Here is a 13,329-nt window from a genome sequence, read left to right as displayed (position 1 = left end):
ATATTAAAATCCCAATCTCTTCATTTTATTTCAAAGCAGATAGAGATATAAATAGAACCGCCGAAGTGTTCCGACCGCCAATCGTGCACCTTCGAGTTTTCAGATTCAGAAGAGGAGAAATGGGTTGCGCGCGCTACCCAGGCATTTATATCGTCCCCTACCATATTCACACGGACATAGACGTGTCATAGAATTGGACCACGTCTCGTTTCAGATCTGGGATCACTGGTCCAGAACTCCTCAATTGATTATTGCAGATTCGTCAAGTGAGTTAATATTTACCCCGTATTGGCACTTCCAATTGCTCCGGGGTAATTGTAGCCTCGATACCCTGTATTCAAACCACCTCGATAGGTGTTACTAATACCATAGGGCATTCCTGGTGCATATCCTCCAATTCCTCCATATCCGCCTTGACCATAGTCCTTGCTGATGAAGAATGCTGGAATCAGAGAATCTTTCAGATAAACAATTGAGTAATTTATGTACACACATCACACATTTTAAGGGCCTATCTTAAATATTATTTGAAATGTTATACCAGAAAAGGGCATGTTCTAGGGTTCTCACGTGACCAAACCAGATCTCGGCAATGAATTTTTTTTTTGTATTTACCATGTCCAAAGGCAATGATATATCGCTCTCAAAGTTTGAAATATAGGAGATGAGACGATAAATTGCGTTTGTATATTCAGTTTAAGTAATAATTAGAAAAAAATCCGAGTGAAAAATAAATGTGTAAAATTTTCATTTTTTTGGTTCTCACTACCTCTCCACGGATTGAAATATCCCAGTGGGCATAAAATTTGGCGACGTCTTCACGACATCGTTACGACATCTTTACAACAACTTTACGACATCCTATGTCCATTTCGTTTCGGTGTCTTTGCGATATCGTAAAGACATCGTCAGATCATACGACTTATTTACGATATCGTAAAGACACCTTTACGACATGGACATAGGATGTCGTAAAGTTGTCGTTAAGATGTCGTAACGATGTCGTAAAGACGTCGCCAAAGTTTTTGCCCACTGGGATCGTGTTCAAAATTTAAAGGATTAAATAAAAAGCACTAAGGAACGTTTTTATACATCGATGAGTTTTTAATTTAAAAGAAAGTTTATTTATAAATTGATAAAACAGGGCATTACCACTCGAGTTTTGGCACATTGCAGGTGATGTTTGGTTTGCTGCTTTTCAGTTTTATTGATTCGCTTATTTTGAACGCTGATGCAAATTTTGGACTAAATCATCTAAACATTCTAAAAAATCAATATAAACAATAACATTTGCACTTTAGCTGCAAATAAACAAATAAGTATCCGGACACACATAACCTGTGATTATTTTTGGAGCGTTTTTAGCAATTACTAGCAGAGAAAGAAAGAAGGTTTCAACACCGATAAAGTAAAAGCAAAATATAATTGCGTTGGTACATGGTGAAGACCGAACAAATTTCATTACCAAGCTTGGTCACGTGATCTCCACTTTATCGACATTGAAAGTTTATTTTTTCTCCTTTAGAAATTGATAAAAATGCTCCAAAAACAATTATAGGTTAGGTGTGTGCAGATACTCATTTGTTTGTTTGCAACAAATTTGCAAATGTTATTGTTTATATTGTTTTTTTAAATGTATAAACGATTTAGTCCAAAATTTGTCAGTGCACAACATACGCGAATCAAAAAATCTGAAATGCATCAAACCAAAAATTACCAGCAAAGAGCTAAAACTCGAGTAATAATATCCTATTTTATTAATTCATAAATAAATTTTCTTTGAAATTATAAACATATTGATGTTTGGAAAAGTTGCTTAGTGCCTTTTATTTAATCTTTCAAATTCTAAACACGATATCTCAATTAATGTGTACGTAATGAGTACAAAAATTGAAAAAAATTTTACACATTTATTTTTTACTTGGATAATTTTTTTCAAAATTATTAGTCAAACTAAATATACAAACGCACCGTTAATCTTCCTTTATTATATAATCCTTATCGTAACAAAACTTATTAAATTATTTCTACCCCCCCCCCTTGCTGTTACTGTACGTATTTTTAGTTTCCAGAAATTTTTTGCTTGTTTCTAAACGTAGGATTAGGCATGGTGGTCGAGAAATTCATTTTCAAAAATTCCTGATTTTTCCTTGGCTAATTTTGCAGTTTTCCTGTTCGATAATATTCAGACACCAACATCTTAATCTCTTTAAAAGATTTTTTTTTTTAACAAACGACTTAAATTTTCTACAAAATAATTAAATTTTTAACATATTAGTTGAACCTTTAACCACAGCAGATAAACTTCCAGCAAAAAAGTGTCATAGTTTATATTTGATTCAAGAAAGATCAAATTTATACAAAAAGAAGAATTTTAAATTCTAAAAGATAAATTTTCAGCATATAAAGATTTTTCACTCAAGAAAGAAAAGTTTATCTAAATTGTTAAACCTTCAAACCAAAAGATGAGTTTTCTCTACAAAAAAATTTTCGAACAAAACATGACTTCAGCAAAAAATTATATTTACACGAAGCTGATCCATTTTAACCAACAAAAATGAAAATCCAAACCAAAAAATTATTTTTTTTTTACCAAAAAAGGAGAATTTTCAACCAAAAAAGATCTATCTTAAAAAATTAAAAAAAAAATTATATAAATTTTCAGCCCAATTTTTCAAACAAAATAGTTCAGAAAGATTTCAGATAACTTTTCACGACCAAAATATGAATTCTTAAACAAGAAATAAGTTTCTACAAAAAAAAATTGAATTGTCAATTGAAAAAGACGAATTGTGACCCTAAAAGGGTGACTTTTTAACACAATTGTTGAATTCTCTACCAGATAGGTTCATTTTTATCCAGAAATGATGAAATTTGTATTAAAGCAGATGAATTTTTATTTGAAAAAAAAACAAATTTAAAAAAAAAATATTTGAATTTTTATCCACAAAAGATTTTACATGACTCTTAAGTTCAAAATATGGCATTTTTAACGAAAGTAACTTCCGACGACAGAAATTAAACTTTTAATCCAAAAAGACGAATCTTTTCAACCAAAAAGGATGAATTTTTAACAAAATAGTTGAATTCTCTATTTCAGTTCAGCTTTCAACATCAAATATACATTAAAAAAAAAAATTTATATGAAATATTTAAATTTTCAACAACCAGTAGAATTTCCAACCAAAAATTAATGACTTTTTAACAAGATAGTTTCATTTTCAACCAAATAGTTGCATTTTTATCCTAGAAAGATGAGCTTTCTTTTAAAACAGCTGAATTTTTAATTAACAAAGTTTTCTTAAATAGTTAAGTTTTCATCCACAAAAGATTTCAGTTCTTTTTGCAACGCTAAAATATTAAATTTAAACAGAAAGTAAATTTTGTAGAAAATATTTGAATTTTGATCAAAACAGTTGCATTTTTATTTACGAAAATGTAATATCTCTATTAAAAAAGATGAAGTTTTAAAACAAGAAGATACATTTTTAGAAAAAGTTTTTTTATCCAAAAAAGATTTCAGTTGATTTATCAGCAACAAAATATGAATCTTAAATGAAAAAATACGAACTTTCAACAAAACAGTTGAATTTGGAATCAAAAAGGCTGTCTTTTTTAAAGTAAATTCATAAATTTTTAATCAAGTAATAAAAAAAAACACCGAAGGATCCATGTTAATTTCTTTAATTATCATACTTCTTGTTTTAAAATGAAAATTTACAATAGAAGTTTATTTTTCGCAAAAAGAATTTTTTTTCAACTTTTCCTCTTAGATATATTTTCAATCAACTTGAATTACGATTAGAATTTGAACATACGAGGAAGGCAAAGAAGCTTTTAAAGTCAATCCAATAATGCTGAGAGCTTCCAGTCTAGTACAAAAAAATCACAGCTTCCCTTTTTTTCTTTTTTTTCATAGAAGGGCTCTGCAATATTAGCTGTTCTTATCTCTTCATTCGTGTTTTTTTGAAAAATGAAAAATGCAAAAGAAATAAAAGGTATGACAAATTACATTGAATTTAGGATTTATTTAAATTAAAAAATGAATTATAATCATCTATGACTTTATTCATTCTGACTTTGTTATAAGATCCGAATTTAAGAATACCTTAATTTTAAAGAAAGTTTGGAATTGTTTCATTTTTAAAGCTCCAAGTTTAAATTCATCAATTTTTTAAAGTTTTAAATTAGAAATCAGATTGTTTCTAACAATTTTAGAATAATTTTAGTTTGAAGCTTGACAATTTTTAATTTTACTTTTGAAAACCTCTTTTTGGAAATAAAAAAATTTTGGGTACTTTTGAAAACCCTGATTTTTTTTGAAATGTGAAAAAAAAACTTAAGCTTCATACTTGCAATTTTCTTATCGTGACATGCTAGTTAGCGCCCGATTAGGGCCTGGTAAGGCCGACTAGATGATACAGAATAAAATGCATTTGTTTAGTGTTACAAAAAAATATTAGAGTTTGTTCCTTGGAATTTTTTTGGTTATGAACAGCTAGCCAGCACCCCATTAGGGCCTGAAAAGATAGACTAGATTCTCTAGATGATGAGGAAAAAAGTAGATTTTTTTTCTTTTAATTTTTCACTTTGGGCAGTTTTCTACACCATGTTTTTTTCAAAATTTTAAACAATTATATTTAGATATTTGTATTTAATACTTTGGCTGGAAATTTTTCAGATTTAAAAGTTTGATTTTTAAAATTTAAATTACCTGGAAAAATGTTTGTTTACTAAGAAAAGTTAAAAAAATTGTTTTTGTTTTTAGAGGTCAAACGGAAACGTTTATATTAGAATTCTAGCAATATAATTAATTCTTTTACTTTTCAACTGAGCTAATAAAAACAAATTTTCTAAAAAAAGTGAATTCTAAAGACATTTTTTTAAAAACTTTTTTAACCTCTAAAGACATTTTTGATAAAATTTAATCTTAATCTGAGGATACCAAAAAATTATTTGTTAATTGTAAAATGTTAGTGTTAAAATAAATTTTATAAACAAAAAAATTTTTTATCCTTTTTTTGCTAAAAAGTAACTTCCTGCAAATTGTTTACACTTAAGTATTAAATATGTTATAAATGATTTAACTTAACAAAAAGAAAATTTTAATTTATTTTTGGCGGGAAAAAATTATTTTTCATCATTTTGTCACAGACAACATTTTTTGGTGTCTAATATGTATCGAACTACCCAAAGGACTTGAAAAAATATAAAATATTGTTAATACACAATTTTTAGTATTGTTATAAATAATTTAAGTAAACAAATAGAAAATCTTCATCTATTTTTCAAGAGGATAAAATTATCTAGAGCTTATAAGTATCAAAATAGCTTTTCAATTTTTTTAACTTCAGAGGATTGTTAATACATAACATATATCTTTATTGTAAATAATTTAAGTTAACAAATAGAAAGTTTTCATCCATGATTCACGAAAAAATATTTTTGTTTTATCTTATATGTATCATTAAATAGATTTCTAGGCTTATTTTTGTTTAGAATATTGTAAAAAACTAGTATTTATCTTTGTTATAAATAATTTAAGTTAACAAACAGAACATTTTCATATTTATTTCCATGCGAAAATTTTTTTTATCTAATATGTATCATAATAGCTTATTAAATGTATTTATTAGAAAAATATTATTTACACTTAACATTTGTCTTTGTTATAAATAGTTTAAAATAACAAATGAAATATTTACACCTTTTCATCGCGGAAAAAGATTCTTTGCTTTATAATTCGTATCGAAGTAGCTGATAAGACTTACTAAACTATAAAATATTGTCCAAGAAAAGAGAGAAAAATTTTTTGTGACAAAAGAGATAAAAATTTTCAAATTTTTAACTTAAATTATTTATTTCAATAAAATTGTACAATAAACAAATTCAAAAAGCTTTTCGTCCTTATTTTAAATAAAATCACAGGCATTCTCCTCATATCCTTTTTCCTCATCGAAAAAAAATGTATACAACCGTTAATTTTTTTTTTCGAAGGAAGAGTCTGAGTAAACATTTGCGATATCGCTTAACTATAACAGCTTTTCATACATTATGCAATGCACAGACATAAATATGAATAATTTTTACACCAGTGAGTGACTTCTTTGTTAATTATTTATTCATGACTTTCATTTCACTGCAATTATTGTGAAATGAAAGAAACGCTTAGCTCTTAAAAGAGCAATCAAAATGCCCGTAAAGTTTGTAATGAGCACGAGAAAATATAACTTATGACATAATAGACACCAAATGAATATTATAAATTTATCAGTGTCTTCAACTACACCTCTAAATTTCTATTACATCAAACTTTCAGTTTCTGCCGGGTAACTGCGCAATATACGCAGGTACTCACTCACGCATATTGCACAATATGCGCAGGTACTCACGTATATTGTACAATATACGCATGTACTCACTTAAAGATATTGCACAATACACGCAGGTACTCACTTATATTTCGCAATATGCGCAGATACTCAATCGCATGTATTGCGCAATATTATGTATTTCAATTTGAAACGGTTCAGACAGCCCTGACTGTATAGGTTTGTATTCTCCCGATTTGTGGTCATGGTTATTTACAGGCAAACTAAGACACTGGACTGAAACCGAGAGTTTGGTGTATTTCGATAAGGGTCCGTTCAAAAGTCGAATTTTCAAAAAGAAAAAGAAAATTTTGATTAAAAAATTTTATTAATAACCAAGTTGTTAAACTTTTAAGCTAAAGAGATCAATTTTCAAGAACATAGTTCAACTTTTACGAAATAGTTACATTTTCAAGATTCAATAAAATGAATTTTTCCGAAGACAGTTTTCAAACAAGAAAAAAGGATTTTTAAACTACAAAGATAACTTCTCAACCATAGAAAATAAATTGTCGATGCAAAAACATGAATTTTTTACAGAAAAATATGTTTGAAATAATAGTAGAATTTTCAAAAAAATTAATTAATTCTTAATATAATAGTTGATATTTCAAATAAGTTAAATAATTTCGAAGAAAATAATTAGATATTCAAGCCAGGAATACGATTTTTTTAGAACTAAGTGGAATTTGAACCCGAAAAGGATTTTATAACAAAAAAGTTCATTTTTAACAGAAAAACTAAAATAAACATTATTAAATTGAATTTGTAGCAGAAATGACTTTTTAAGAACGAAGGATAGCTACCAGTTAAAATCAACAAAAAATACTCATTTTTAACAAAATAGTTGAATCTTCAACCAAGTAGATGAATTTTGAATCAGGAAAAATGAGTTTTAAATCCAAAAGGATGAATTTTCAACAAAATAGTTGAATTTTCTAGCAAATAAGATAAATTTAATAAAATAGTTAATAAATAAGATTAATTTTCTATCCAAGTATATGAATTTGTAAGAAAATAATGAAATGAAGAATTTTTAACGAAAATGTTGGATTTGCAAATTAAAAAGATAAATTTTCAACCAAAAATGGAATAGTTAAATTTTCACTTTAAACAACTAAATTAAAAAAAAAAAGAACAGATTTTGAACTGATTCAATTTTACTTATAAAGATGAATGAATTTTCACAAAACAAAAATTTTCGGCAAGCGTTCAGCATCGAACCACCAAATTAAATAAAGAAATAAATTATAAACAAAGTAGTTTAACGTTCAAACAAATAGTTGCATTTTTGACAAAAAAAAATGAATTTGCAACTGAAAAAGATAAATTTTGTACCCAATAGTCAAATTTTTAACTAAATAATGTAAGTTTTTATTCAAAACTGGATCAGTATAATTTTCAGTTAAACAAATAATTTCTAACTATAAATGAAAAAAAAGTTTTTAATTGAAACTGGATTAGTATAATTTCCAGTTAAAAAATCAATTTATAACCACAAATAAAACAAATTTTCAACAAAACAGTTCAATTTTCAGCGAGAAAAATAATTGTTTCAACAAAAAAATTAATTTTAAACAAGTAGTTGAATATTTGACAAAAAAATATCACTAAACAAAATAATTGAATTTTCAATAGAATAAATGAATTATTAACGAAACAGTTGGATTTTTAACTAAAAAAGATCAATTGTGTACTCAATAATCAAATTTTTAACTAAATAATCAATGTTTTTAACCGAAACTTGATTAGTATAATTTTCAGTTAAAAAAATTAATTTCCGTTTAAAAAAGCTAAATTTTGTACCCAACAGTCAAATTTTTAACCAAGCAATATTTTTTCTTAAAATAAATCTTCAATAAAAAAATAGAGTTTAAACAAAGTAGTTCAGCTGTCAACTAAGTACTTGCATTTTTTATTAAAAAAATAAATTTGCAACGAAAAAAGATTAATTTTGTACCTAATAGTCAAATTGTTATCTAAATAATATAAGTTTTAAACCGAAACTGGATTAGTATAATTTTCAATTAAAAAAATTAATTTTCAACAATAAAAAAGCTAAATTTTGTACCCAATAGTCAAATTTTTAACCACGCAATATTTTTTTTAACACATACTGGATTACTATAATTTTCAGTTGAAAAAAATTAATTTTAAACTATAAATGAAACGTATTTCCAATCAAAGAAATTAATCATTAGTAAAAAACTGAATTTTAACAAATTAGTTCAATTTTCAACTAGAAAAATAAATGTTCAATCAAAAAATAAATTTAAAACAAATTAGTTCAACTTTGAACCGAGTATTTGAATTAAAAAAAAATTAATTTGCAACTAAAAAGGATTAATTTTGTAACCAATAGTCAAATTTTTTTGTAAATAATATAAGTTATTAACCAAAACTGGATTATATAATTTTCAGTTTAAAAAATTAATTTACAACGATAAATGAAACGGATTTTTAACAAATAATTTTCAGTTAAAATAATTAATTTACGTCTATAAATGAAACGAATTTTTAACAAAAAAGTGAAAGTTTCAGCAAAGAAATAAATTTTAAGCAAACAAATTAATTTAAACAAAATAGTTTAATTTACAACAATAAAAATAAATCTTTAAAAAAATGAATTTCACACAGAGTAGTTTAGTCTTCAACGAAAGGAATGAAAACTAAAAAAATTAATTTTAAAATAATTAGTTTAACTTTCAACCAAGTAATTGAATTTTCTATAAACAAAAAAAATGACTTCGCAACTAAAAAAGATAAATTTTGTACCCAATATACAAACTTTAAACTAAATAATATATGTTTTTAACCAAAACTGAATTAGTATAATTTTCAGTTTTAAGAAGTAATTTCCAACTATAAATTAAACGAATTTTCAACAAAGCAATGAAAGTTTAAAAAAAATATTTAGCAAAAAAATGAATTTTAACAAAAAAGTTTAATTTTTAACAAGAAAAATAAATCTTCAATAAAAAAATAGAGTTTAAACAAAGTAGTTTAGCTGTCAACTAAGTACTTGCATTTTTTATTAAAAAAATAAATTTGCAACTAAAAAAGATTAATTTTGTACCTAATAGTCAAATTGTTATCTAAATAATATAAGTTTTAAACCGAAACTGGATTAGTATAATTTTCAATTAAAAAAATTAATTTTCAACTATAAATGATACAAATTTAAAAAAAAAGAATTTTAACCAAATATTTCTATTTTTAACTAGGAAAATAAATCTTCAATCAAAAAATAAATTTTGAACGAAGTAGTTCAACTTTAAACCTAGTAGTTGAATTTTTGACAAATAAAAAATGAGTTTGTAACTAAAATATATTAATTTTGTACCCAATAGTCAAATTTTTAAGTTAATAATGTAAGTTGATAACTAAAACTGTATTAGTATAATTTTCAGTTAAAAAAATTAATTTCCAACTATAAATGAAACGAATTTTTAACAAAGAAGTGAAAGTTTCAACAGAAAAATAAATATTCAGCAAAAAAATTAATTTTAACAAGAAAGTTTAATTTTTAATAAGAAAAATAAATCTTCAATAAAAAAGAGAGTTTAAACAAAATAGTTCAGCTGTCAACTAAGTACTTGAATTTTTGATGAAAAAAATGAATTTGCAACTAAAAAATATCAATTTTGTACTTGATAGTCAAATTTTTATCTAAATTAAAATTATCTAATAAAATTATCTAATAAAAATGGTTTAATTTTTAATAGAATAGAGAAATTATATCATCCAACTAGTTAAATTTGCAATTAACAAAAATAATTTTTATCCAATGGTAGAATTTTTAACTAAATAATATAAGTTTTTAACTTAAACTGAATTAGCATAATTTTCAGTTAACAATATTAATTTAAAACTATAAATTAAATGAATTTTCAATAAAATAGTGTAATTTTCTATCAATGAGATAAATCTGCAATGAAAACACAAATTTTTAACAGGAAAGCTTAATTTTCAACCAAAGAAATTAATATTCATTTTTTAAAAGAAAATAATTGCAGTTTCACCAAAATAATCCAATTTTGAACTAAATTGTAAATTTTTTAACCAAACGAGATGAATCTAGAACCAGAAATACAATACTAGACTTTTCAAGTTTTTAATTAAAAAAAAAACTGTTAATAAGAAATAGTTCAATTTCCTTATTGGCTTCTATTAATTTGGTTTTAATTTAATCACACAAAAAATAGAATAAAAAGGAGAAAACACTTGAATTTTTTACTTCGAAATATATGCAAACTGCTAAATTAAATTGTAGTTCTGAATTTTCCTGATTTGAGTGAAAACAAATTATAGAGCTTTGAAACAATAGGGTTTATTAATCTAATGTAGCGTTGATAACGAAATATGTAGAGCAATTGCATTCAATCAATATAACGTGATCCTGTTTCCATTTGAATCTAATGATTTAATTGCAGTGAAATTTCTACTATTGTCTCTCTCATCCAGTGCAATATTCATTGAAAGCTGCAAATTATCATATTTGCTGCATATAATTTCCCGCATATCTGTTATGAAGATTATTTTCCATTCACATATAATTTTAATTAATTTATAACCTGTTTATAAATTAATTTTTATTATGAAGATTTGGGGAAGAGTGGTCCTAGGTCGGCACAGCAAGAGTTTTTTTTTCGAAAACAGAGGATGAACAGCATTTAGTAGCAATTTATTTTCTTTGGTCCTGAGTTTGCACAAAATTTTGTTTGCTCAAATGCAAGGAAAATTTAAACTATTTTCAATTAAAGAACATGTTGAATATTGTCCAATAGGATAAGCGAAAAGTGAATGTGAAAACACAGACAATAAATGGACACATATCAGAGACAAGCAACATTTAGTCAAATAACAAAAGAAAAAAAAGTGCCGACATAGGACCACCTGTTTGGTGCCGACTCAGGACCAATACGAATGATTACACATTACATGCCTTTATGCGCTCGGAACAAATTCAAAAATATTTACACACCGTTTGTAAACAAATTTTTTTGACCGCTCACACTAAAAAACGTAAATTAAAGTGGCGATTGTCAGAGTAAATTACGTCCATGTTTACCAACATGTCATACGACAAAATGGTTAAGCAGTCATGTGCGCCGTTTCTGAGCCGGCTTAATCCACAGTGCCGACTTAGGACGACTCTCTATTATTATATACTTAAATATAAAAAGTTTAAATAATAATTTTTTTTAAATTTTGAAGCGAATTAAAAACTTTTTTTTTATTATAGTAGAATATCGATTGTTAAATTTATTCTCTGGAAAAGTAAAAAACAATTAAAAAGTAACAAATGTGAAATAAAGATAGTGCATAGCTGTATTACCAGTCAAACATTTTTCTGAAAATAAATATTTCGAGTTGGTCTCTATGCAAAAAAAAATTTTTTTTAGACTTCCGATTAACAAACATTTTTATTGCCTATTAAAAATGAAACGGAAAATTTATAAATCTAAAAATTTTTTATTTTAAGTATAAATACTTCACTGCAAACTTAAAGCTTCTGAATTCTTTCGGATATAGAGTATTCTACATAGTAACAAAAATAATTTTTTTTAAACATGTACTTCTTTGTAAATAAATGTACAAAATTTAACCAAAAAAATACAGTTAAATACAGATAGAAAATTTTACAATACAAATTAATTTAGTCCTGTATTTTCTTGTATGAATGTGAAAAAATTAGCACTAAGGTAAAAGTTTCTACAATTTCAAAATTGGTATAACTTTTTATCAATCTTTGATTTTTCTTTCTTTAAAAATCTACAAGGTGAAATTATTGAATTTTGATAAATAAATAAGAACTCAATAAATATCAATCTAAAATAAATTAAAGTTAGCTTAAGAGATATTTATACGTTTTGAGCAGATCTAAACTTAATTTAAAACTGAAATGATTCCGAAAAATAAAAAGTTAATTTATATTTTTCAAGATTTAGAAACGAAATTTTGAAGCCTTTTGAGGATCTTCAAAGGTTTAAAAAAATAAAATTTCTTAAGTTTTCTGGGAAAATTTTAAATGATTTTTTATTTGGAAAAATTAACTTTAAGATAATATTTACAATTATTTAAAAAACTTGCTTGAATTCTAAATGACCATTTTATAATTATGAATTTGGAAAAAATCGAGCAAGTTAAAAATATATTTTAAAGTTTTGAAATGATTCGAAAATAATTTAAAACTTGAAAAAATTTCAAAACCTTTAAAACTCAATGAAGGTTTTGGAATATGTTGAATACAAAATTTATAAACTTTTTAAGCATTTTGAAAGGTTTCAAATGAATAAAAAATTTGTATTAAAATTTGTAGACAAAAGAAAAATAATTTTTTTTTGTGAAAAATTAATTTTGAACGAATATATTTAATAATATTTCCAAAATTGTGAAAAAAGAACCTGGTTGATTTTGAGATACATTTTTTTAATTTCACAGGATTTTCAAAAAAAGTTCGTAAAATTCGAGTTCCAATATAATAAAATTATAATTATATTCCTGGAAAATTTTAGAATAATTTTATTCCAACAAATTTTACTATTATACTATTTAGTTGAAAATTTAAATATCTTATTTGAGATCATTTTTTCAAAATTAAATTTTTTAACCGAAAATTTAAATATTTAATTATTAGTAGGACAGTAATTGTATTTATTTGAAAATTCATCAACTGGGTTAAAAATGTATTATTTTGTTGTCACCTTTTTTGGTGGAAAATTAATTTTTTTTATTAAAAATGTAATGGTTAGTTAAAAGTATAACTAAATTTGTTTTTAAATTCATTATTTCATTTGCAAATCCATAAACTTTTAAAAAAATTGAACTATTTCACTATTGGTTACAAATTCAATTTACAAATAAAATCATGAATTTTCAACTAAACATAGAATAGTTCAATTTTCAAATTAAAAAAATTAAAAGCTTACTAAAAAAAAAATAATTTTTAACAAAA

At 24.7% G+C, this 13,329-nt stretch overlaps 1 protein-coding gene across 2 annotated transcripts in view; it reads right to left on the bottom strand.

The window, feature by feature from the left end:
• The window catches only part of LOC117179889 (glycine-rich cell wall structural protein 2-like), a 43,206-nt gene that overhangs the window by 15,075 nt on the left and 14,802 nt on the right, over positions 1-13,329 (bottom strand). The window contains exon 3 of one of the 2 annotated variants that reach the window (XM_033372078.1): positions 283-457. In XM_033372078.1, coding sequence (XP_033227969.1) covers positions 283-457 — 175 coding nt within the window. The remainder of the gene's footprint in view (positions 1-282; positions 458-13,329) is intronic. The other variant, XM_033372079.1, reaches the window with a different exon arrangement.

This window comes from Belonocnema kinseyi, chromosome 9 (assembly GCF_010883055.1).
Source record: "Belonocnema kinseyi isolate 2016_QV_RU_SX_M_011 chromosome 9, B_treatae_v1, whole genome shotgun sequence".
In the NCBI taxonomy this organism is placed as follows: domain Eukaryota; kingdom Metazoa; phylum Arthropoda; class Insecta; order Hymenoptera; family Cynipidae; genus Belonocnema; species Belonocnema kinseyi.
This window is presented reverse-complemented; position numbering and strand designations above follow the sequence as displayed.